The following is a 21,924-nucleotide window of genomic DNA, read 5'->3' on the forward strand; positions in this document are numbered from 1 at the left end:
ATATTGTACATGATAAAATCTAGATTGCAGACCTCGAATACCTAGTTATAGGATCTTCCAGCAAAGTTGCCTTAATAGAATAAATGAGTACCAAAAAAATAGTTAAGACATTAAAAGTCGAAGAAAGAGAAGCTTAAATTATTTAGATTTCTTTTCAAATTATTTTTGCAACTAAGAAGTTACCTGACAAAGGACAAAGGAATTGAATATTAAAGTATTCTTCATTTTGTTGGCACGATCGCTGCCGTATTGCTCCAAATTCAGTAAACTCCTACCTTGGAAATGGAGAATAAGCAGGACAATCACTTGGTATAGAGCCTGCAATATTCCAAAATTTATTAACATGAGAGAGAAATGAATTGCAATGCTAATGAAGTACTGGAGACAAAAGAAACAAGAAAAAGCATGTACCTGTATGAGCAAGTTCCTCCACATAATATTTGTTATAAGAGGTTCTCTGGGAAACGCATAATAAATCAGTATGGTCACCAAACCATCAAAGAAACAATAACCAATTCATTTATGTTCAAATAAGAGCTCAAAATAGAGGAGACATGCCAGCCAACAAAAATTTAAAAGGCTCTGAACAACGTTATGAAAGAAAAGAAAGAACAGAAGGGAAGATTCCAGGTCGGTCCTGAAAAGCTTTTAGTTCACAAGGCCACCAAATAATTTTTATCTACCTTTCTTTTTTTAACAAAGTAGTTCAAGATTGAATTAAAACGTATTCATTTCAGAATCATGCCATCCAAAAGGTGTAACCCAAGTATACAGAAAGCATACAAGAGAGAACTTTGATCCACCATTAAAAAGTAATTTATGAACTTCCTCTGAAATGAACAAGAACATAAATTAAATGACATTGCAACTTCAAAATACTTTCCCATGACACGTAATTGGAATAAAATACAGGGTAAATTTAGTTTTAAAAAAACCATAATAAAATTAATGCTCCCATTATCCAAAAATTATTACCTTCGACCAACTGGTGGCCTGTGCATCAGGTGATCAGTTGGTGGTTCTGTAGCCAACGCTAGAGCTCCAAGAGTATCCATGATAAGATTGACCCAGAGAAGCTATAACAAGAGAATCAGTATGGAGCACAGAGAGAGAGAGAGAGAGACAGAGAGAGAGAGAGAGAGGGGCAGCGACCTGCACAGCATTTAGTGGGACAGCACCAGAGGAAACCGCTGCCACAACATTTATAATCAGAGCTGCTACATTCACTGTAAGTTGGAACTGAATGAATTTTTGAATATTTGCATATACAGATCGGCCCCATCTAACAACCTACATATAGTAGAAAAAAATATTAACCATTTTCTTTTGAATTAAAAACTGGAAATGGATATATATTGCGGCCAGGATAATCTTAAAGACAAGCTCATGAGTTAATGGGTCCCAGTTCTAGTCAATTGTGTCTATTAACAGCAAATAGCATAGAATCTTATAGATCAATTAGACGAAAATACTGCAAAGCAAAATCAATTATCACAAACACAAACTGAAGAAAAAAAAATCACTTGCCCGAAAAAAGAGGGCACTTTTAAGACAATACTAACCTTTACGACAGAAGCAAAATTGTCATCCAAGATGATGATATCCGAGCTCTCCTTCGCAACCTCTGTACCTGCAATACCCATTGCAAGGCCGATGTCTGCCTGAACTCCAAAATAACAAAATATCAATCAAGACCAGGAAAATAAAAAAACTATGTTCTAGAAAATGAAAGGAGGATTTTAAGTTTACAGGCAAGACGACCAACCCTTCTCTTGCTCAACAAAGAAAATGCACATTTAAGCAAGGCATATTCAGGATTGGTAACCATTTAAGTGGGATTCATCACAACATCCAAATATATATATAATCAAATATATTTGTTAAAGAATTCACCACTCAAATGTTAACTTTATGGACAATACTACTAGTAGCAGGAACAACCATACAAAAGGATGTGGCCAAATTTAACACTCCATTAAAAATAAAAAAAGACAGAAGGAAGAAACAAAAAAACCTCATGCAGAGCAGGGGCATCATTAGTGCCATCCCCAGTTACAGCAACAACATGCCCTTTCTTTCTCAATGCTTGCACAAGCAAAAGCTTGTCATTGGGAGAAGACCGCCCCATCACCTACATATTGGACAAAAATATAATATTTCTACCAGTTTGGCCACAATAATATAATTAGTGAAAGTAAACACACAAACGTAAACCAAAAATTACGCAAAGGGAGAAGATCATACAGATATCTTATCTGCAACATTTTCTCTTTCTGCATCTGATAAGGCACGAAATACTGGTCCTTCAATGAGATTTGGCTCAGTAGCATCTACAGTCGAATCCAGTATTCCAGCTTCCAAAGCAATTGCTTTAGCAGTTTGAATATTGTCACCAGTGACCATCCGCACCTATAGGTCAGAAAAAAATGGATACTCCTCACTCATTTGCATCACAGTTGCAAAAGCAATTAATCAAACGGAATACCACCATGATCAACACAGTGACCAAATACCAAACATGGAAAATCTTTAAAGAACGAAGCAAAAAAAATCCCCTTGGTTGATAAAACTAGCAATAGTTTTACCTATTGCTGCAGCAGCAATGCTAGACCAGAATTTTAACATTATTATATAACGTTAGAGATGACATACATAAAAGACACTATATGCAGTACTACAGATAACATCAGAGATTATAGCATACATATGTAGTAGGTATACAGACATAGTACACATCTTCTACATGTTTTAGATATCTCTGAATTATAATTCAAGCTGCAAATGTAAATATTGGTACAAGGATAAGTAGACTTCAGCCCCATTGCAAGTCCAAATTGAGGCAGTAAAGTAATGCCATCATATAGCTGACTCTGAGTAGTCATGCATGTTGCTGATTTCGAAGGGGGGTTCTCTGGGGTTTTGGTAGTGGTTGTAGGAGACCAATACCCTCCTATTAGTGTTATCAGGTTGTACATTGTGGGCACTATCTAACTTGTTGCACAGTTTCTTTACAGAGGAACAAACTTGCTTGCTTTCCCCCCAAAAAAAAAAAAAATGAAGATTTAACGAGCAAGCAACATCACAAGGAGACTAGCACACAAGCATTTTTGACGAACACTAGGAACCCAAATGACAATAAAACATTAAATAGCAGAAGTAAAATGTCATTGCTATGCATTGAAGATGTATATGCAACAAATCAATCGTGTAAACCACAAGAACAATTGCAGAAACAGGTTCTCAACATTACAAGAAACTAAAATATTAACACAAAAAGTACCTTAACACCAGCATTTTGGCATAGTTGCACGGCACCTTTGACACCAGGACGACAGGGATCCTGCATTGCATTGTCTACATGAGTAATAAAAACTAAGAAATGAATAACTTTCAAAGGTGATTTTAGAGTAAAATCTTCAAAATTTTAAATGATGCCCCAAAGACAACCCCTTTCAATAGAAAGCCTTAAAAGAGTCAAAATCGCTGATGAACTTTGTGATTAAGAGCACTACAATGAAGCAATGCATCCAAATATTGATATGTATTACATTTGGGAAAGAGTTGAAATAACTTCAGATAAGAAGTTTATGGAAGATATTTTTAACAGGTCTCCCGAAGCAGAGTGCAAAACATGCAAGAGGGCATTACAGCACTATGGCAAGTACGTATCTCCAATACAATCCCCATACATGCCAATAATGTCAACTTTTATTCTTTCCTCCATATACACCTAGGGTGATACCAGCACTATACAGACAAACTATCACCGCACCTGATACCCTGTCCCCGCTAAAAGTGGGGGTCTAGTTTCACCCCAGCCCAGCCCCTATCTATTCACCCGCATCCACCCAATGGGCAGGCAAAACAGGGGCTGATCTCGGCCATATACATAGCCACAATTTAAAACCAAAATTTAAAGATGAACAGAAACACAGGCATAAATTTTAGAAAAAAAATGTAACCAAGACAATTATAGAAATTATGTCACAATCTAGCAGCTGCCACCAAAAATAGACAATACAGCTCCAGCAATGAATTTCTAAATTTAGTTTCCACGAAAATTTTTACCTTGATACCTACAATAGCCAGCAATACAAGATCATTCTCAGGTAATGACCAATGAGCTAGTTGCTCTTCATCAGATGGAACCTCTTCCGACTCACAGGATCGATATGCAATGGCAACACAACGCAAGCTACTAACAGCCATAATTTCAATAGCTTTCTTAAAAAATTTCACCTACAAACCAAATTGAATATCACTAAAACAACAAAGTTATAGCCGCAACATGCAAAATACCTATATTACCAGCTCACACAGATTTTATATACTTTATAAGCTAAGTAAAGCAAATTGTTCTCTTAGGTAAAGTTCTTAACAATATTTCTTTTAAGATTAGACATTACAACCCTTCCAAATGATACCCTGGCTGAAAAAGGAAAAAGGGAAAAGGGAAAAAGAAATAAAGCAAAATGACAGAGATAACCCAGTTAAGTACTACAATAGAAATTGTACTTGAAAAGCAATTAGCTCTCAAACCTTGTCTTCATCCATTGCTACCAACTGATCAGTTGCATCAATAAACCGTGTGCATGATGCTAAAACTATTTCAGCAGCCCCTTTCCAGTGAATATGAACTTGGCCATCAGGCTGCAAATATCAGAAATTTTTTTTTTTTATACAAGTAAATACACTGAAGGAAATGACAACGAATCACATGTAACAACATTTCCTAGATCCAAAACACAGTATATGTAGACCTTTTACTGAATGATAAATGGATTCCCTGACACAACTTTGTTTTGGACTAAGTACGTAATTTTGCAGGTTCAATTGAAGAAATCCATTCATGAAGCAGAACCTCAAGATGTATGACGACAGAGACTTCTGAAATCCATGATACATTTCTTATCCAGTATTAGTAAAGCTTTCAAGACTCCTCTATTGACACTACTTCATAACTCGATTGTTGATTATAATCTCCTAGGTTTTGATAATATAACGCATGCATCAAGCACATTCAGTATTATTGAGTCGTATTACTTTCACTAATGACAATGCAATTTCTTTTTTCATTTTTGGATAAGTTTCTCTAATGACACTGCTTTCATTTACTGATATCCAAATTTTGTTTTGGAGGTGCGTGAGAAGAAATTTCAAGGATATTTGTCATCTAGTCAAGTGCCAGTCAACAATTCTTTTTTATCGGTAAACAAAATCTTATTGATTATAAGAGTAGGCAAGAGCCCAAGTATACGGGACATATACAAGAGCATCGCCTATGTGTAAGACAAAGGAGCTACTTGAAGTCTGAAATTAGTCAACAAGAAACAAACTTAATCCTACAGGTGTATGATGACCAAACTAAACGATTCAAGTATAGTTAGTGAAGCGTATTCCTATTCTCTAGGACAGCTCTCATCAACAATCTTTTCATTGTTTTCTATGCCCTCCCACCAAGACCTAGTACTTTTTCTGAAAGTGGGAACCTCGCATTATTAATATTAATATAAGATTTGACCTTCTCTAAAAACTAAGAGAGTCAGGATTCCATATTTATCCACCGTATCTGAGTTTATATCTCTTGATATCAATAATAAATGTATGATGCCCAAGAGAATGACACTGGTCTATAAGTGAGTTATAGAAAAACAGAAAGAATGCAAAGGAACTCTTGTTCTGTTGCCATTCCCCTACCTGCAAACAGATACAAGCACACGTGCACACGTGCACATAGTTGTATGACCAAACAAACATTAACTTCCCAAGATGTGTGTTCAAATTAATCTTCTATTCGTTCCTTTTGTAATTAACGCCTAATCAACAATCCAAGATCATGATGTAAGACCAACTATATTCAATTCATGGGATTCTTTCTCCCACTTGCCAATTGATTGGAGCCTGCATCTGTATATTCTCCAATAACTACCATACGCCATCACCCACACAGTAATACATGCAGTGCATGTTTTGTGTAGTTCTAACAATAATGAGATCTGAAAATAGAAGACATATGAGTTATATTTGATTCAGTTGCTGTCATGATTTTCTCAACACAACATAACCTCAACTTCTCGAGGTAATCACTGAAAACTACTCTTTTCTTTAAAAAAAGGGAAATGTTACACATCATCCCACACCACACACTTTATATATTAAAATAATATTTTTTATTTTTTTTATTTTTTATTTCATTTTATTCTTATTAAACTAATTAAATTATTCTATTTATCATCTACACATTACATATTTATTATATAAAAAGTGAAAAAAAAATTAAAATAAGTGTGGTGTGTGAAGTGTGAGGATGATAAAAAGAATTTTCCTTAAAAAAATAATAGCCCAACAAAAATATTAGTCTTTCCAACCATTAAGTACATTATAATAATCCTATCATGGCCATACACAAATGCATCACATTACCAGTTTTAGTGCAACACCACCACGTTTTTTCTCCGAGTTGAAGGGGAAGACTTGAATAACTGAAGATTCAGATCTGATGGCCTCAAAACTCATCCCCAACTGTCAAGAATGACACCAGTCAATTTAATTTTTTATCAGTAAGGCAATCTTATTCAAAGCGTAGAGGGGCACTCCCTAATACACAGGAAGTATAAAATAGGAAACACCCAACCATGTGGATGAAGAGAACATAATTCCCAAATACATAGGAAGTATAAAATAGGAAACACCCAACCATGTGGAAAAAGAGAACATGATTCCATGAAATATGGAAAATGAGAGAAACTGAAACAATCGTATGCAGTCATCAAGTGACACACCCGTCACTTTTATTAGTCTTCAAAAATAAATTTACTTCAAAGTGAAAATGGTATGAAGATATTAACCTTGAGTCCCCAAGAAAGAATGGCCTTTTCTGTTGGTGATCCAGAAACCTCCACATCTCCATCACCCTGCAGGGGACCAGCGAGAGCATTACAATTCTGTGGACTGCTTTACTATTTTAACTTTAGCGGAATTATTCACTAAGAAAAAGAAAATACCTCAGGCACATACACACTGCCATTTGTGTTCTGTGCAATGCCTTCAATAAGTAAAGAGGATACCAAGGGAGATAACTCTGACTTGTTCTCCGGAGAATCAACTTTTTTCTCTCCAACATAAGCCTCAACCACTGCCATCTAATAAAAGAAAATCTCCCAATTAAAAAGGGAAAAAAAAAAAAAACCTCTCCCCTTAGAGGGTATAAGGGAAAAAAAAAAAACAAGGCAAACTTTTGTCCCAAACTTCTGGCTGGAAATCCTAGTAGTTTCCTACCACCACACCAACCCAACAGAAAATTATCACACTTTCTTTTTTGGATTTGAATAGAAGTATTTAAGAAATGTCTAAGATGCTTAATGTCTCGAAGTATATAAGACCTGGACATGTTCATTTTGATATTTCAACTCATTGTAATCCCACAAGAGGAAGTGCACTCTCAAAAATCTATAATTAATCATCAACCAAAACCTACAGCCAAAAGGCACTTCTGAACAGCAAAGACTAAATCAAGGAACTGCTTAATAATTCACCTTATTCAAAGTTAAGGTTCCAGTCTTATCACTGCAAATAGTCGTGGCAGAGCCCATCGTCTCACATGCAGAAAGCCTTCGTACCTGCAACATGACTACTGTTATGAAAATATATATATTTTACAACCACCCAACGTGTGTGCACGCGCGCAAGTGTCAGGACCTCGGTTTAAGATCTAGTGTAAGCACAAAGTAAAATTGTCATTACATACCAAGGCTTTATCTGCCATCATTTTTCTCATAGAGTAGGCAAGGCTGTATCATAGTCACAAAAAAAAAAATCAGTCAGCCACTAAATATAGGGAAATAGAAAAATAAACAATGAAAAAATATATTTTAATATATGCAGATTAATAATTTCTGAGCACACTGCTGCTAGTTGATGGGAAAGTATACAGACTATCTCAGCAGCATGAGCCAAGAAGAAAATGGTGATGTTGGCAATTACCAATCTGTTATATATCTTAAGTAAGGAATTACAAGGACTAAGGGAAATTAAATAGATATAAAAAAAAAAAAAAAAAAATTTAAAAAAAAAAAGGAGCAGGATTGGCTTGAAGAAAAACCTAACAAAAATAACAACAATCAAGGAAAACATGTTGCCCCTAAAATATGAGCACAAATCCCAAATGAATCAGGTGACACATAAATGAAAAACATCAAGAACCCTATCAACGAATTAATCTACAAGGCAAGGCAAACTTACGTTAGGGTAACAGCTAATGGAAGCCCTTCAGGCACTGCAACTACCACGATGGTGACCTAACATTTGAAAATGTCGTAGATCAATAAATTTCTCTACACAATAATAAAATATACTTATCAAAAGAAAAAAGGGAAAAAAAACATACTGCAACAGTAACAATTTTGATGGCACCATCTATTGCATCCCCAAGTTTTGTTTTGCCAGCTTGAAACTGTTTATTTCCATTTGTGTCTTTGGTATGGCCAGTAAAATATCTGAATAATTTAAATATACGAGGTCATCCGCAATATATCAGTATGAGAGAGAGAGAGAGAGAGAGAGAGAGAGAGAGAGAGAGAGATCAGTCCCAATATTTGAGTTACCTGACCAAAAGGACAACCAAGACAGAGACAGCCACTGAAAGTCCAACCATACCAATGAAAGTCGCAACCCCATTTAGGCGTACCTATAAAAATTCCTTCACAAGTAAACAAAGCATGCAAGGGATGACATTCCACGAAAAATGATGATAAATAGAAGACCTGTAATGGTGTCTCTTCACCAGTGTCTTCTGAAATACTAGCCATCAGCATTCCCCATTCAGTATTGATCCCAACACTAGTTACCTAAGAAAAGGAGGATTTAATATGAGAAGGCAACAGAGCAAGTTGGTAGAAGATAGGAGAATGACAAGCTGAAAAGGGTTTCAAATACAAGTATAAAACCACAAATATTTAAGTCCTATGTACTTGAGTTCTTGCCTATTCCTATTCTCAATAAAATTTTGTTTACTGTTTAAAAAAATAGATATTTGACTTTAAAATAACAGGGAAGTGGTTTTTTAAGGATGTAAAAAAAAAAATCATACATAAAAATATAGAGATATAAAAAGAGGTCCATCCATGTGTGAGCATGATGGATATGTATGCTTTCCGGAAAAATGCATGTAGAAAATAAATAGTAATAAAAACAACTCTGCATTTTCCCAGAAAATTTTTAGTCTGTGGATTGCATCAATGTTCCATAGTAAACTATCTTTTTTGTAGTACTAATAGATAATGGTACTAATAGATATTAGGTTATCTAACATAACATAGCAAAAGAAGCTTCTCGTGATTTTAAATATTGTTTATAAAGATTAAAACCACAAGTAGAAGATAATACAAGTAATAGGCAAAGAAAATAAAAGAGCTAAGAAAATGTTATTTTACCAACATGGTGCCACTACCATCTGCAATTTTGCAGCCAGACATTAGAAAAGGATCCTTAGAATCCTTGTGAACCTGCATAAAAAATCAATCTTAAAAGAAGAAAGAAATAATAAAGTACAAATTGAATCTGTAAGATGGGTTCGAATGCTCACAATCTTGCTCTCTCCAGTCATACTTGATTCATCAACTGCGAGAGAATGACCAGAAATTAATACTCCATCAGCAGGGACCTACGGAAAGATTTTGACCAAGTCAACTCAACTAAAACTCTAAAGCACAATTGTAATATAAACCTTGAAGAACAAAAGAGACACGTACCTGATCACCAATGTTGAGAGGCACCACATCACCAACGACAATGTCATATATCGATATCTCAATTCTTCTGCCACCTCTAATAACCTATAAAGTTGAACCTTCAAATATAAATCCTAAAAGAAAAATCACTAAATACGGGTTTTTACTGTGAAAGAAGACGTGATGCATGGTTTTCAAGAGTTATTTTCCTGTAAAAAGTTTGAAAAATCACTAAATGCTACTTTCATTGCTCTAATTCCTAAGAAACGAGAGGCTTCAGAGTTAAAAGGATTTTTGTCCTATTGGTCTTGTGAGTGGGGTTTACAAGATAATTTTGAAGGAACTTGCTAATCGTATAAACAATGTGATGAAGCAAATTATCTCTAAGCTCCGAAATGCCTTTGTTCGGGGGAGAGAAATCCTTGATTCGGTACTTATTGCTAATGAATGTATACATAGTCATATGAGGGAGGGTGTGCCGGGTGTTCATTGTAAGCTTGATATGAAAAAAGCATATGATCACGTGAATTGGGATTTCCTTCTCTATAGGCATGGAAGATGCGGTTTTGGTGAAAGGTGGTGGATTAGGCATTGTGTTTCTACTGCCCTGTTTTCTGTGTTAGTTAATGGTAACCCCGCTAGTTTTTTCCATAGCTCTCGTGGTTTGAAATGGGGATCCTTTGTCCCCTTTCCTTTTTGTCATTATCATGGAGGCGTTGGGTCGGATCTTTTAGGCTTCTCGGTTGGTAATGCTAATAATGGGACTATCAACCTCTCATCCTTTTGCAAATGACACTCTTATTTTCTATGATGCGGATCGTGGTCAGATACAAGCCTTAAAGGTTGTGTTATTTTGTTTTGAAGTTGTCACGGGTCTTAAGGTAAATCTTGGGAAGTCAAAGATAGTTCCAGTGGGTGTGGTGTGCAACATCAGTAGTTTAACAAGTTTGTTGGGTTGTAAAGTTGCTTCTTTACCTTTGCAATATTTAGGCCTTCTGTTGGAGGCGCCTTTTAAGGCTAATGCTATATGGGATGGTGTTGTTGAGAAAGTAGAAAAGGTTGGCAGGTTGAAAGCAGTTATATTTATCTAAAGGGGGCAAAACTACTTTAGTTAAGAGTAGCCTTTCCAATCTCCCCACTTACTTTCTATCATTGTTTCCATTGCCTGCAGGGGTGGCCAACCGGATCGAGAAGTTATTTTGTGCATTCCTGTGGGGTCGAATGAAAGAGGAAACTAAATTCTATCTTATTAGTTGAAATAAGGTTTGTTCTCCTATTTCGGTCGAAGGTTTGGGATTTGTAATTTGAGGATCTTTAATAAGGGTTTATTGGGGAAGTGGTTATGGAGATTTCAATTGGAAAGGGAATCACTTTGGAGAGGGGTTATTGATCAGAAATATGGAAGTGCTTCAGGGGATTGGTGTTCTAATGAAATACAGAGGGCTTACGGTGTGGGTCTTTGGAAGTTCATTAGAAAGGGTTGGGAGAGTTTTGCTAGCCATGTTAGTTATGCTGTTGGAGAGGGATCTAGGATCCGTTTTTTGTTTGACATTTGGTGTGGTGATCAAGCCCTCTATTGAGTGTTTCTGGCTATTTTTCGTTTGGCTTCTGATCGGTATGCTTATGTATCTGATCTGCTTGTTCATTCTAATGGCTCCATTCAGTGGGATGTTTGCTTCACTAGAGCTGTTCAGGATTGGGAATTTGATGAAGTTTCAGGTTTCTTCAGCCTTTTATACTTTTTGAGGCTTGGTGGTAATGATGGGGATAGGATTTTGTGGAAGTTCAAGGGGTGTAAACAGTTCACTGTTCAATCGTATTATAAGCTGTTTACTTTGCAGAATAGTCCTTTTCCTTGGAAGTGTATTTGGAGGTCTCACGTGTCTTCCAAAGTTGCTTTTTTCATATGGACCGACTCTCTTGAGAAAATTTTGACGTTGGATTATGGATTGGTGTTTCATGTCTAAGTAACACGGGGAAACTGTGGATCATTTACTTTTGCATTGTGAAGTGGCAAGGGCTTTGTGGGATGGCATTTTTTGTAGGAACGGGTTGGCTTGGGTGATGCCTTTGAGAGTGGTTGATCTTCTTGCGTGTTGGAATGGGCATCATGGATTCATCTTGGAAGATGGTGCCTTTTGCCTTATGTGGTGCATTTTGGATGGAAAGGAATTAATGGTGTTTTAATGATAAGGAGCGTACTTTGGAGCAAATCCGGAACTTTTTTGTGCACTCTTTATTGCTTTGGTTTTCTATTTAAGTGATTAACGAAGCATCTGCTCATGATTTTCTGTTGTAGTTTTCTGTTTCTTAGAATGTATTTAGGTGCTTCCTTTTGTATCCTTCTTGTGTACATGGGTTTTCGCCTATACATTCGTTTCCAATAAAATTACTTCTTACTTGTTAAAAAAAAATTTAAAGAAAAATATAAATGAAAATAGAAAAGCAGAGACATGAAGCCAAAAAAAATATATATACCTCCATATGGATATTTCGCTTCTCCTCATTTAAATTTTGGAACTGAAGAGATTGTTTGTAATCACTTACAGCTGTGGAAGAAATCATTTATAAATAAAGGGCCAAAAACTAAAATACTAAGAAGTGAGTGTCCACGTTGTAGAGAATAAAGTAATGATATATAACAAGAAGGTTGACAATTAAAGGTAATGTTGGGTAACCAATCTCTACAAAGGACTTTTGTCAGCAAGGATTATAAAATTTGTTTAGAACAACTTTCCAAACCAATCCCAACAATTAAAAATGTGGTTTGCAGGGGACATCCAGCCCTCCACCACTCACTCCAGGCAAAGATGGCACAGAGAGAATGATCCTCAGCGTCACCCCAGCACAGGAGAGGGATGATCCCTTGTGACAGGGAGGGGAAGGGGGCATCCCCCTGTGCAGAAAGATAGTTAGTGTTATTGCACCCCTATGGGTCTTTTTTCTTCTGACTTTTTCTGACAAGATTTTCCTGCATATCTGAGGACAATCGGCTATACTTTTTTTTTTTTTTTTTTTTTATTGGCACCAAGTGTCCGAGAACAAAGTCTCAACTAATATTGGAAGCGCACAGGCACTTGACAAAAAGTTTCCCACAAGTACACCTCGGAAAATTCAAGGGGAAGTTCCCCCAATCCAATGGCCCCTAAAAATTGTTTGCACTGAAGAGTATTCGAACCTTAGAGCCAGAGACAGCATACCACCAAGACCTAGGCCTTTACCACTTGAGCCAACCCCTAGGGTTGGACAATTGGCTTCACTTAATGCCACTAACTGATTAAAAATACAATAGAAACCAAGTCCAAAATACAGTTACCGTACATGCCCAAGATTCACATAGAATTTCAGATGCATAAAACATAAGAGTAAAACAGACTAAATTGAAAAACTAAATCTATAGGGACAAGACATTCGGACTAAGTTGTTAATCCAGAAATTATAAATGGAGCAAGCATGCACACAGGAAATTTTATAAACTGCCATAAAAAACAAAGCTCTTAAATTATCCACGAGCAGGTAACTAAAATTTTCAACAACTACTTCTTAAATATCGACCAGTATTTTGGCCAACACATTTAAAAAGAAAATATAAAGAATAAAGCTCCATGCATGACATGGGGGTAGTTCTTTTCACAGCTGTAATTTTATCTTGAACCCACGAATCCAAAGATAATTACTACACTTCCAAGTCCACTTGTTCACATGTCTACCCCAAGAAAATGTCCAAAAGAAGGAAGTGTCTAAAAACAATAAACAATAAATAAAAACCCACTACATTTGAGCAACCTTAGAGTTCAAAGTAAAATACAGGTGCATCAATCCAACATGCAATAGTTATCTACTGATAATGGAACAAAACTTCAAGAAAATGAGTACTTTTAATGAAAAATTCAGTTCCATACCTGTAACAACGATGACAAGAATAACTGCAAAAGCAATACTCCCACCATCATACCACCCTTCCTTAATACCCTATAACAGAAAAATGAAAAACAATGTATTCTTGAAATGACTAAAAATACATGTCTCAGATATTTGATAAGAGAAATCCAGTCTAAGTACACAAGACTATAAGTGAAAATAAAAGCAAATCTCCAAGAAAATAAAACTAAAGTGCATCTCACAAACAAACAGCGATCAAAAGCACAACAGAGAACCATTGAGGAGCTGTAAAAATGAACCTTGATCTATTCATACTTTCCTAGAACCACACATGCTAAAAATAGCAAAGGGGCCGAACCCATGTGTACAGGGGGAAATATAGAATAACAGCAGACAGCCAGGATAGCTTTCAGCAATACTTTTCTGCTTCCACACCTCTCATGGTCGAAACAAAATCTCATGCACAATGACATCCCACCTAAAACTTAGGAACCATCTCTCTCTTGATCTCTCAAAAATTTCAATAAATGTAAATGTACATGTGCACCTATTCATATCTACATATACAAATTTTTGTATGAATTTATATTGACTTTTCATGACTCTTGTGACAGAAGAAGATTGCAACCTAAATCTAAAACTATACACTCACATCTTCAGTGGCTTCTGCATTACTTGCTGAACTCAGTTTAAAAAGTTCTTTTTTTGTAAATACGTCAATCTGTTTAATGGCAGAGGCCAGAGGGACACAAACCTGTGCACAGAGAAAGTATACGAGACACACCCTACTAACTAAAGATGAAGAGGAACAAAAACCCATATTTTTATGAATAAAGAAGAAAAAAAGCACATAAAAGCTAAAAAACTAGAAATGAGCAATGTTACTCATCAAAAAATAAATTTGAGAAATTTGTCAGCAACCATCCAACCATGACGATATTTGAGCATAATGGCTATCAACTCCAACACCGTCTCTCACCATCCTCAAAGGTTTCTAAAATTACATTTCTGTTAAATGCACAGCAATTGGCACAAAGGAATCATCCTCCAGGCTTCAAAGTTTGAGTGTGAACATTAGCCACCCCATCACCAAAACAAGCCTAAAAAAATCCAAGACCCTTCAAAGCTTGAGTGTGAACCATAGCCACCCATGTCCATCTTTTCCCAAGATGATAATGAGCCCTTGTGACCACCTACTCCACTAATGTTGTGTACCTCCAACACAGGGCTATGTATCGAAAGTTACCCACCTAAGATTTTTTTCAAATATTCACAACAGGTCTCCATTTGAAGCTGAGCACCAGCCATGCTTCAATTACTTTTCCCAGTGTTACAACTCAAACAAGTCCTTTCCTTCTTTACAATATACATGACACCAAAACCCCTTCTCCAACAAACGACTAAAAATTCTTAGCTTCAATGAAAGTCTACCACAGATAACCAATGCCCTGTTTTGTTGATTCCTTGGAGATAAGAAATGAGTTCTGGCGAGAAACTCTATTTGGTCATCAGAGGCACACACAAACAGAGAAAAAAACATTGCTGTTTATTTCTATGGTTTACAACTCTCTATGCCATGCATAATTATGATCTAAAACCTTCAAAAGCTCCAAGCTCAGATGCATGGTGAAGGACAATGTCGAAATTTAATGTCTTAGCCACATTATACATACATAGCACAAGGATTTCTATTGTTTACTTAGTTGACAAATTCATAGCAAACACGCTGCTTTTATCATATAACTTTTTATGTAAGAGAATATTATCCAAAGTGCCCCTACCTAACTTGGGGGATAAGAAAAGAAGAAGACTCCATGAAATCTAGAAAGTTGTAGGATCAGAAACCATTGTGCATTGCCAATCAAACATAGAGAGAAAAAACAATGTAGCTCAAGCAAAAAGACGTCTTCATAAAAGCAATGACAATTTCTTGCAAAGAAAGAGGAACACTAAAGTTGATGAAATTAATGCTTAAGACCCTCCCAAGGACCTTCAACACAACACCCAGAAGCATAACCTATTTTATGTTCCCTGTCCAAGCTTACCTCAGTCTTTATACCCAGTGCCAAAGAGGCCACCGCAGCTACCATCAAAATGATTAATGTGAGGTCTTGCCAAGCTTCCCAAAGAAACATCTACGAGAAACAGTAAAAAAAAATAGCTCATATTCTATTCTTCAACAAAGAAAGGTAATTCTACTGATTAAAAAAATGAGTTAATAAATATCTTATTCATAATGAGGTTTACCCAAAAACTCCTCCCTTTTTTTCGAGGATAAGTGTTTGATCCAAATGCATTCCTCCTCTTCTGCAAATCAGGCTCATCTCCTTGAATCCCCTTCTCCAAGTTTGTTTTTAATAAATCTGATAGCCCTTTGACCTGTGTAAAGGCGTGGAAGCAAATAACATGTATAAATTGCATGTACAAAATATCCATAATACAATAAAGACAGTTTGGTGGAAAACTTGCCCCCCCATATTCCTGCAAAGACGAAACATTGTGATCCCTTGACGTTAAAGCTAGATGTTCTTGTCCAATTCCAAAATCGCCACTAGGGGTTGGAGGTGGTTTGGCCGTTCCTGACAGTTGAATCCAGCAAGTAAATTATCGTGTATACAAACAGTATATATAACATTTTTAAACAAATGATCCACACCAAAAGAATGAATTAAAAAGCCGCACTGTACCACAAATCACAGTATACAAATAGGCAATTTACAAAATGATAAAACAGCATATCATGGCATAAGACATGCTCAAACGTTCAAAGGCAAATTCCAATATAGAGGGTATTTAAATATAAACTTGGATCCTTGTACAGCATATGATCTGGCTGCAAATAGAACATCCCAAGCTGGCATATGATAGAGGAAGCATTGGGCTAAAGTTCCCCCAACAAGACCAGCAGAATCAAAGTAATTATACGACTGAGTAACTAGAACATAAACCAGACTACTGGTTCTCTTCATGGAACCGTTGGCCAGTCTATTTTCATAACTTTGTAAAGAAGCAACTATGCTAAAGCAAAAAAACAAATGTGTCCAAGTAATAAGATAAATCTGGGATAAGAATTACAATGGCAAAGAAGATTTAACAATGCTTGAGTAGTAGGATATGAGTCAGTGAAGAAGAATTAACTGCCGATAGAAAAAGGAAAAAAAAAAAAAACACTGTATATGAGATAAATTTTTTTTTATCGGTAAACAAAGTATCATAAAAATAGGCAAAAGCCCATGTACATGGGATATATACAAGTGCGTCGCCTGAGCGTGGTAATTTAGTGATACAAGAAATTCATGGAAACTCACTGAAATCAATTACAACTTACCAATGGAGCAAAGTATTGAAAAACAGTTTCCTACACTCTTCATTGATCACTCTCAATCTTCGAAGCTTCTATCGTTCCTTTCCCTCCAAATGCACCACCATAAGCATATTGGGACCACCTTCCATATTGCTACAATATGAGAGTTACCTTAGAGGCCTCTCCAAGAAGCTTAGAGATGGATCACCCTTCTCGGCACCACCCAAGTGAGTCCTACCCAATTGAAGAAGTCATTCCACAAGGTCGTGGCAACCTCACAATGAAGTAATAAATGATCAACTAACTCCCCATTCTTTTTGCACATGCAACACCACTCCGTGACAATGAACCAACATTTCCACCTAGTTTGGTTTGGTAAGATGCGATGATATGAGATGAGATGATCTCAATATAATCATTACAACTTTCCCAAACCCTCACACAAAATATAATAAATAATTCAACTTATTCGAATCCCAGAACAAAAATCATATTCAAAAATTATATTCTAACAATATTTAATTCAACTTTCAACTTTATTTCATCTCATCTCATCTCATCTGTGTAACCAAACGAGGTCTGAGTATCTTTCCCAATGAAGCTGTCCAAACAAAGAAGAGTGCTTTTAATGGTGTCTTTGTCTTCCAAATACTCTTCCATGGGAATGACTTTGTTGTATATGTGTTCATTGCTTGCTAGAAGGAGCAAACGGTGAACTTCCCTTTCTTGGAGTGACGCCAGAAAATCTTGTCATCAACTTTCCTCCTCATGCAAGTGGAATATATGAGATCAAAAAACATCAATATTATGTCTTCCCAATCATGTGCATTTCTAAAGAAAGTGACAATCCATTGAGGAGCGCCATTTGATACCTGAAGGTCTACAATTGAGGCATCTTTCCTTCTTGCTATGCCATAGACTTTTGTATAAGCTTCCTTGAGTGTCTTGTTGCCACACCATATGTTATGCCAAAATTTGATTTTGAGTCTGTCACCCACCTCAAACCAAGTATTTCTTAAGTACACATCCCATCCTCTTCTTATGTGCTTCCAAAGCCCCATGCCATATGGCCCACTTATTTAAACACCACTCTCCCCATGCTTCACCAGACTTCGAGTCTATTATATTTCTCCACAAGATACCTCTTTCTTGATGGTATCTCCATAACCATTTGCCCAACAAAGCCTTGTTAAAAACCTACAAATTCCTAATACCCAAACCTCCTTCTGAGATGTGGGAGCATATAGTAGCCCACGTTACCAAATGAAACTGAAACTCATCATTAACCCCACCCCATGATAAACCTCGCTGAATTTTCTCCATGCGTTGGGCCACTTGGCTAGGAATCAGGAATGGTGATAAGAAATAAGACATCAAGTTGGATAGAGTACTTTTAATTAAAACAACCCTACCACCCTTGGATAGGTACATCCTTTTCCAACTAGCTAGTTTTTGCTCCATTTTCTCTAATACAACATCCCAAATTGATTTAGATTTAAATGGTGCACCCAAGGGAGGCCAAGATATTTCATCGGCAAATGAGATATCTTGCATCCCAAGATGGAAGCCATGCCTTCCACATTAGTGACCTCTTGCACTAGAACTACTTCTGATTTAGTTGAGTTCACCTTCAATCCGAAAATAGCTTCAAAGCAAAGGAGTAACCTCAAAGCTTGAATATGATCGCTTCTGGCCCCACAAAATATTAGTGTCGTCGACAAATAATAGGTGGGATATATTTGCCTCCCTCCACTGAAAATCCACAAAGGAAACCACCCTCTACAACTTCTAAGATCATCTTGATAAAGGCTTCATTACAAAAACAAATAGTAACAAATAAAGAGGATCACCTTGTCCAAAACCCCGTGAGCTTTTAAAAATCCCATGGGGAAGATAGAGAAATAAGCAATTGAGATGCAATGAGTAATCCATGAACACAATTTCAAACCAAAGCCACATCGTTTGATCATGTAAAGCAAAAAGCTCCAATTGACCCTATCATTGGCCTTTTCCATGTTTAGTTTGCACAAAAGTCTAGGCTCTCCCGACTTGAGTCTACTATCCAAACATTCGTTTGCGATAAGTACCAAGTAAAGAATCTACCAACCTCTAAAAAAGGCATGTTGAGGCTTAGATATTAGCTTCTCCATCACCAAGCTCAATCTATTGGCCAACACCTTTGATATGATCTTGTACATCCCACTCACCAAGCTAATAGGTTGATAATCTTTTACCTTTACCAGTTCTTTTGGAAATGAGAGCAATAAAAGTTGCATTGAGGCTTTTTTCAATCCTGCCATTTTCATAAAATTCATGAAAGATGCCCATAATGTCATCTTTGATCACTTCCCAACAAGTTTGAATAAAAGCCACAGAGAAGCCATATGGACTTGGAGCTTTGTCACCCACCATACTTTTTACTGCTTTCTTTACTGTTGTTTTCTCTTCTTTTACTTATCAAAAAAAAAAAAAAAAAAGATCTCCATCTCTTCAAAGGGTAGCTCAAGCCGTGCTACTTCTTGTGACTCAAGAGCATCAAGGTTAGTCCTGTTAATTTTAGCCTCCAAGAAAATTCTTCCAAAATCAATTGCTCAAAGGTTAGACCTTTTCAGTTCTCTAACTCTTTTCTTTGCTGAACTGAACTCATCTTTTGAGTTTATTTGACCTGCCTCGATGGCAATAAGAAGGGCCATGGGTCCTTAAAGCAATCAATGATAATCCCTACACAATGTTGGATCTCCTTTGCCTTGTTTAGTACCCATTCTGACACCTGGATATTGTTGTTTCTACTTGGATGCATAGAATTTCGTGGAAGGACTTCCTCCCAAGTTTCCCCTTCACTCTGTGTGAAGCTCATCTAGGGTGCCTCTCCATGTCATATCTCTGCCCTTGACAATGTTCTCCATAGCCCCATCAATATTGTATACCACCATAGCCCCTAACATTTCTGGTAAGGGTTCTGCCCTACTACACGTGTTTCACAATGCCCTTTCTCTACCCAAGCCCTAGTCAAACTCAACCCTTCTTCAGCATGTTTCGGTGCTTCAATAGGTGTCTCGAGTGCCTTTTCGTTGCCATTTCTGTCAATTTCCATTCTCCAAGTGTCTCTTTCCGCATTGGAAGCATATTTTACAGCCACAACATGTAGTTGATTTTTTTTTTTTTTAATCAGTAAAACACGTCGTTGATGTTATCGTTGTTGTAACCTCCACCAAGATGCCAGCCACCTACTCGCCACTTTTGACAAGGGTTTCTATGCAGTCCCCCCTCAAGAGTCATCGGATTGCCTGTGGGTTCAAGGGCTTTATTTTTCCATTTCTCAGCCAACGCAACCCCACCTGGTTTCCCTTTCTCAGCTAAGGCTGTGAATGAACAACGCTACTCGACAAGCAACTCAAACTAGACTCAATTAAGCTCGAATTCGACTCAATTATTAAATGTTACAAACTCGTATAAAGTTCGCCCGACTCAATGTTCATGAATAAACTCGTATAAAGCTCGATTCGACTCATCAGGTCAACTCATATATGTTTGTACATATATACACGACTATATCTACATTATATTATAATGTATATAGTCCACTACATAAACTACATATACACAACATAAAAGTTCTTTTTTATAAGTAAAAATATTATATATATCAATAGGAGTAACCAAGTATATTGGACGTATATATCTTTAGGAGTAACAAAGAAAACACCTAGTCCATACAAGAGAGCCCATGAAACACTACCCAAAATACTCCAATCCCGAATTAGAATGGAACACATCTCCCCAACCCCAGCCACTTGTTCCCCATAGAACTAATCCTCTACCTGAAAAAGCCACTACGAGAACGTCTTCACAATGCCCTCCCTCTAGTCTTCCCTTGACTTGAGCTACCTCCCTTAACATCGTAGTTGATTGCCCATGAAAGACACTTTAACCCTCTGCTTTTCTTAAAATTTGATTCCTCTGCTTTTCTTAAAATTTGATTTGCTGAAACCCATTAACTTTATTCAGAACCTAATCCAATGGCGAACCCGCCATATTATTTAATGGAGGAAGAGAAACCAGGAGAACGACATTACCCCAAACACAGTACACAAATGCACTCTCAAACTCTAAACCTTCCTCCACACGAGGCACCAAAGACAAACTTTCCTTCCCACCATATGGTTGTTGTCCATTGTTTCTGTCAGCATTACATGTTCCTTCCCTTCATCTACATTGCTTGTATGTGCTCCACCTCCAAACAATCCTTGTAATGCCACTTTGTCAGACCCTACTACTACCTTTTGTTACCCCATTTGTATCTTCTAAAAGAGGCTCAACAATTTCTTCCAAAGTACTCAAGACCCTGGACGGACCCACATCTTCAACTGGCCAGCAATGTCCTAAGTGACACTGGCATGGACAAAGATGCCAGCATCCAATGACCGTATCTATGACGGCATTGAAACACCCTTTGCCAGCACACTTGTGGCCTTCAAACCCGACGGATCTACACCCCGCCCTCCCTCATCCACCACCAAAACCCACAACTAGGTCCAGCCCCTTATCCACTTTAATCATTAGATCTCTCACATACTCCATAACTCTCATTAATTGAGCTTTGACATCCCACAGGACTCCCTCCACTTCTCCCAATGTCACCTGAATGCCTCTGTCTCCTACAAGTGCCTCACCCTATCCCTCTGCCGCGAGCTGATCTAGGCTGGACTACCCACCAGTGACCTCGACACAGCAGATACGAAACACCTTTGACTAAGGAAGGTCATTCTACTGTTTTTCCATTAACAATCTCCCCACTATTTGCATGCTCCAGAATAGTGGCTTTGGACCCAGTAACACTTCAAAGGGACTATAGAAAGCTTTTCCATCCAATGTCATTTGCGCCCTCCGGAATCACCAACAAACATTTCCTCTTTCCATTCCGAACAATCCTCAATCCCCTTAGCCACCCACAAAGCTACCGTCCCAACTAGACACACGAACTTGCTATCATTTTGCTACGTTCAAAAA

At 37.1% G+C, this 21,924-nt stretch overlaps 1 protein-coding gene across 5 annotated transcripts in view; it reads right to left on the reverse strand.

The window, feature by feature from the left end:
• Nucleotides 1-21,924, reverse strand: part of LOC122318809 (calcium-transporting ATPase 10, plasma membrane-type-like) — a 38,249-nt gene that overhangs the window by 1,769 nt on the left and 14,556 nt on the right. For 4 of the 5 annotated variants that reach the window (XM_043136448.1, XM_043136452.1, XM_043136449.1 and 1 more), the window contains 27 exons: nucleotides 16,080-16,189; nucleotides 15,858-15,989; nucleotides 15,656-15,745; nucleotides 13,631-13,700; nucleotides 12,207-12,277; nucleotides 9,750-9,833; nucleotides 9,584-9,661; nucleotides 9,432-9,503; nucleotides 8,763-8,846; nucleotides 8,604-8,686; nucleotides 8,387-8,495; nucleotides 8,242-8,297; nucleotides 7,748-7,790; nucleotides 7,536-7,619; nucleotides 7,005-7,142; nucleotides 6,849-6,914; nucleotides 6,424-6,522; nucleotides 4,540-4,650; nucleotides 4,069-4,239; nucleotides 3,281-3,340; nucleotides 2,245-2,409; nucleotides 2,015-2,131; nucleotides 1,563-1,661; nucleotides 1,153-1,290; nucleotides 976-1,076; nucleotides 412-457; nucleotides 184-318 (listed from right to left, as the gene is read on the reverse strand). In XM_043136448.1, the coding sequence (XP_042992382.1) occupies nucleotides 184-318; nucleotides 412-457; nucleotides 976-1,076; nucleotides 1,153-1,290; nucleotides 1,563-1,661; nucleotides 2,015-2,131; nucleotides 2,245-2,409; nucleotides 3,281-3,340; nucleotides 4,069-4,239; nucleotides 4,540-4,650; nucleotides 6,424-6,522; nucleotides 6,849-6,914; nucleotides 7,005-7,142; nucleotides 7,536-7,619; nucleotides 7,748-7,790; nucleotides 8,242-8,297; nucleotides 8,387-8,495; nucleotides 8,604-8,686; nucleotides 8,763-8,846; nucleotides 9,432-9,503; nucleotides 9,584-9,661; nucleotides 9,750-9,833; nucleotides 12,207-12,277; nucleotides 13,631-13,700; nucleotides 15,656-15,745; nucleotides 15,858-15,989; nucleotides 16,080-16,189 (2,612 nt within the window). The remainder of the gene's footprint in view (nucleotides 1-183; nucleotides 319-411; nucleotides 458-975; nucleotides 1,077-1,152; nucleotides 1,291-1,562; nucleotides 1,662-2,014; nucleotides 2,132-2,244; nucleotides 2,410-3,280; nucleotides 3,341-4,068; nucleotides 4,240-4,539; nucleotides 4,651-6,423; nucleotides 6,523-6,848; nucleotides 6,915-7,004; nucleotides 7,143-7,535; nucleotides 7,620-7,747; nucleotides 7,791-8,241; nucleotides 8,298-8,386; nucleotides 8,496-8,603; nucleotides 8,687-8,762; nucleotides 8,847-9,431; nucleotides 9,504-9,583; nucleotides 9,662-9,749; nucleotides 9,834-12,206; nucleotides 12,278-13,630; nucleotides 13,701-15,655; nucleotides 15,746-15,857; nucleotides 15,990-16,079; nucleotides 16,190-21,924) is intronic. The other variant, XM_043136453.1, reaches the window with a different exon arrangement.

Source organism: Carya illinoinensis, chromosome 8 (genome assembly GCF_018687715.1).
Source record: "Carya illinoinensis cultivar Pawnee chromosome 8, C.illinoinensisPawnee_v1, whole genome shotgun sequence".
NCBI classification, from domain to species: domain Eukaryota; kingdom Viridiplantae; phylum Streptophyta; class Magnoliopsida; order Fagales; family Juglandaceae; genus Carya; species Carya illinoinensis.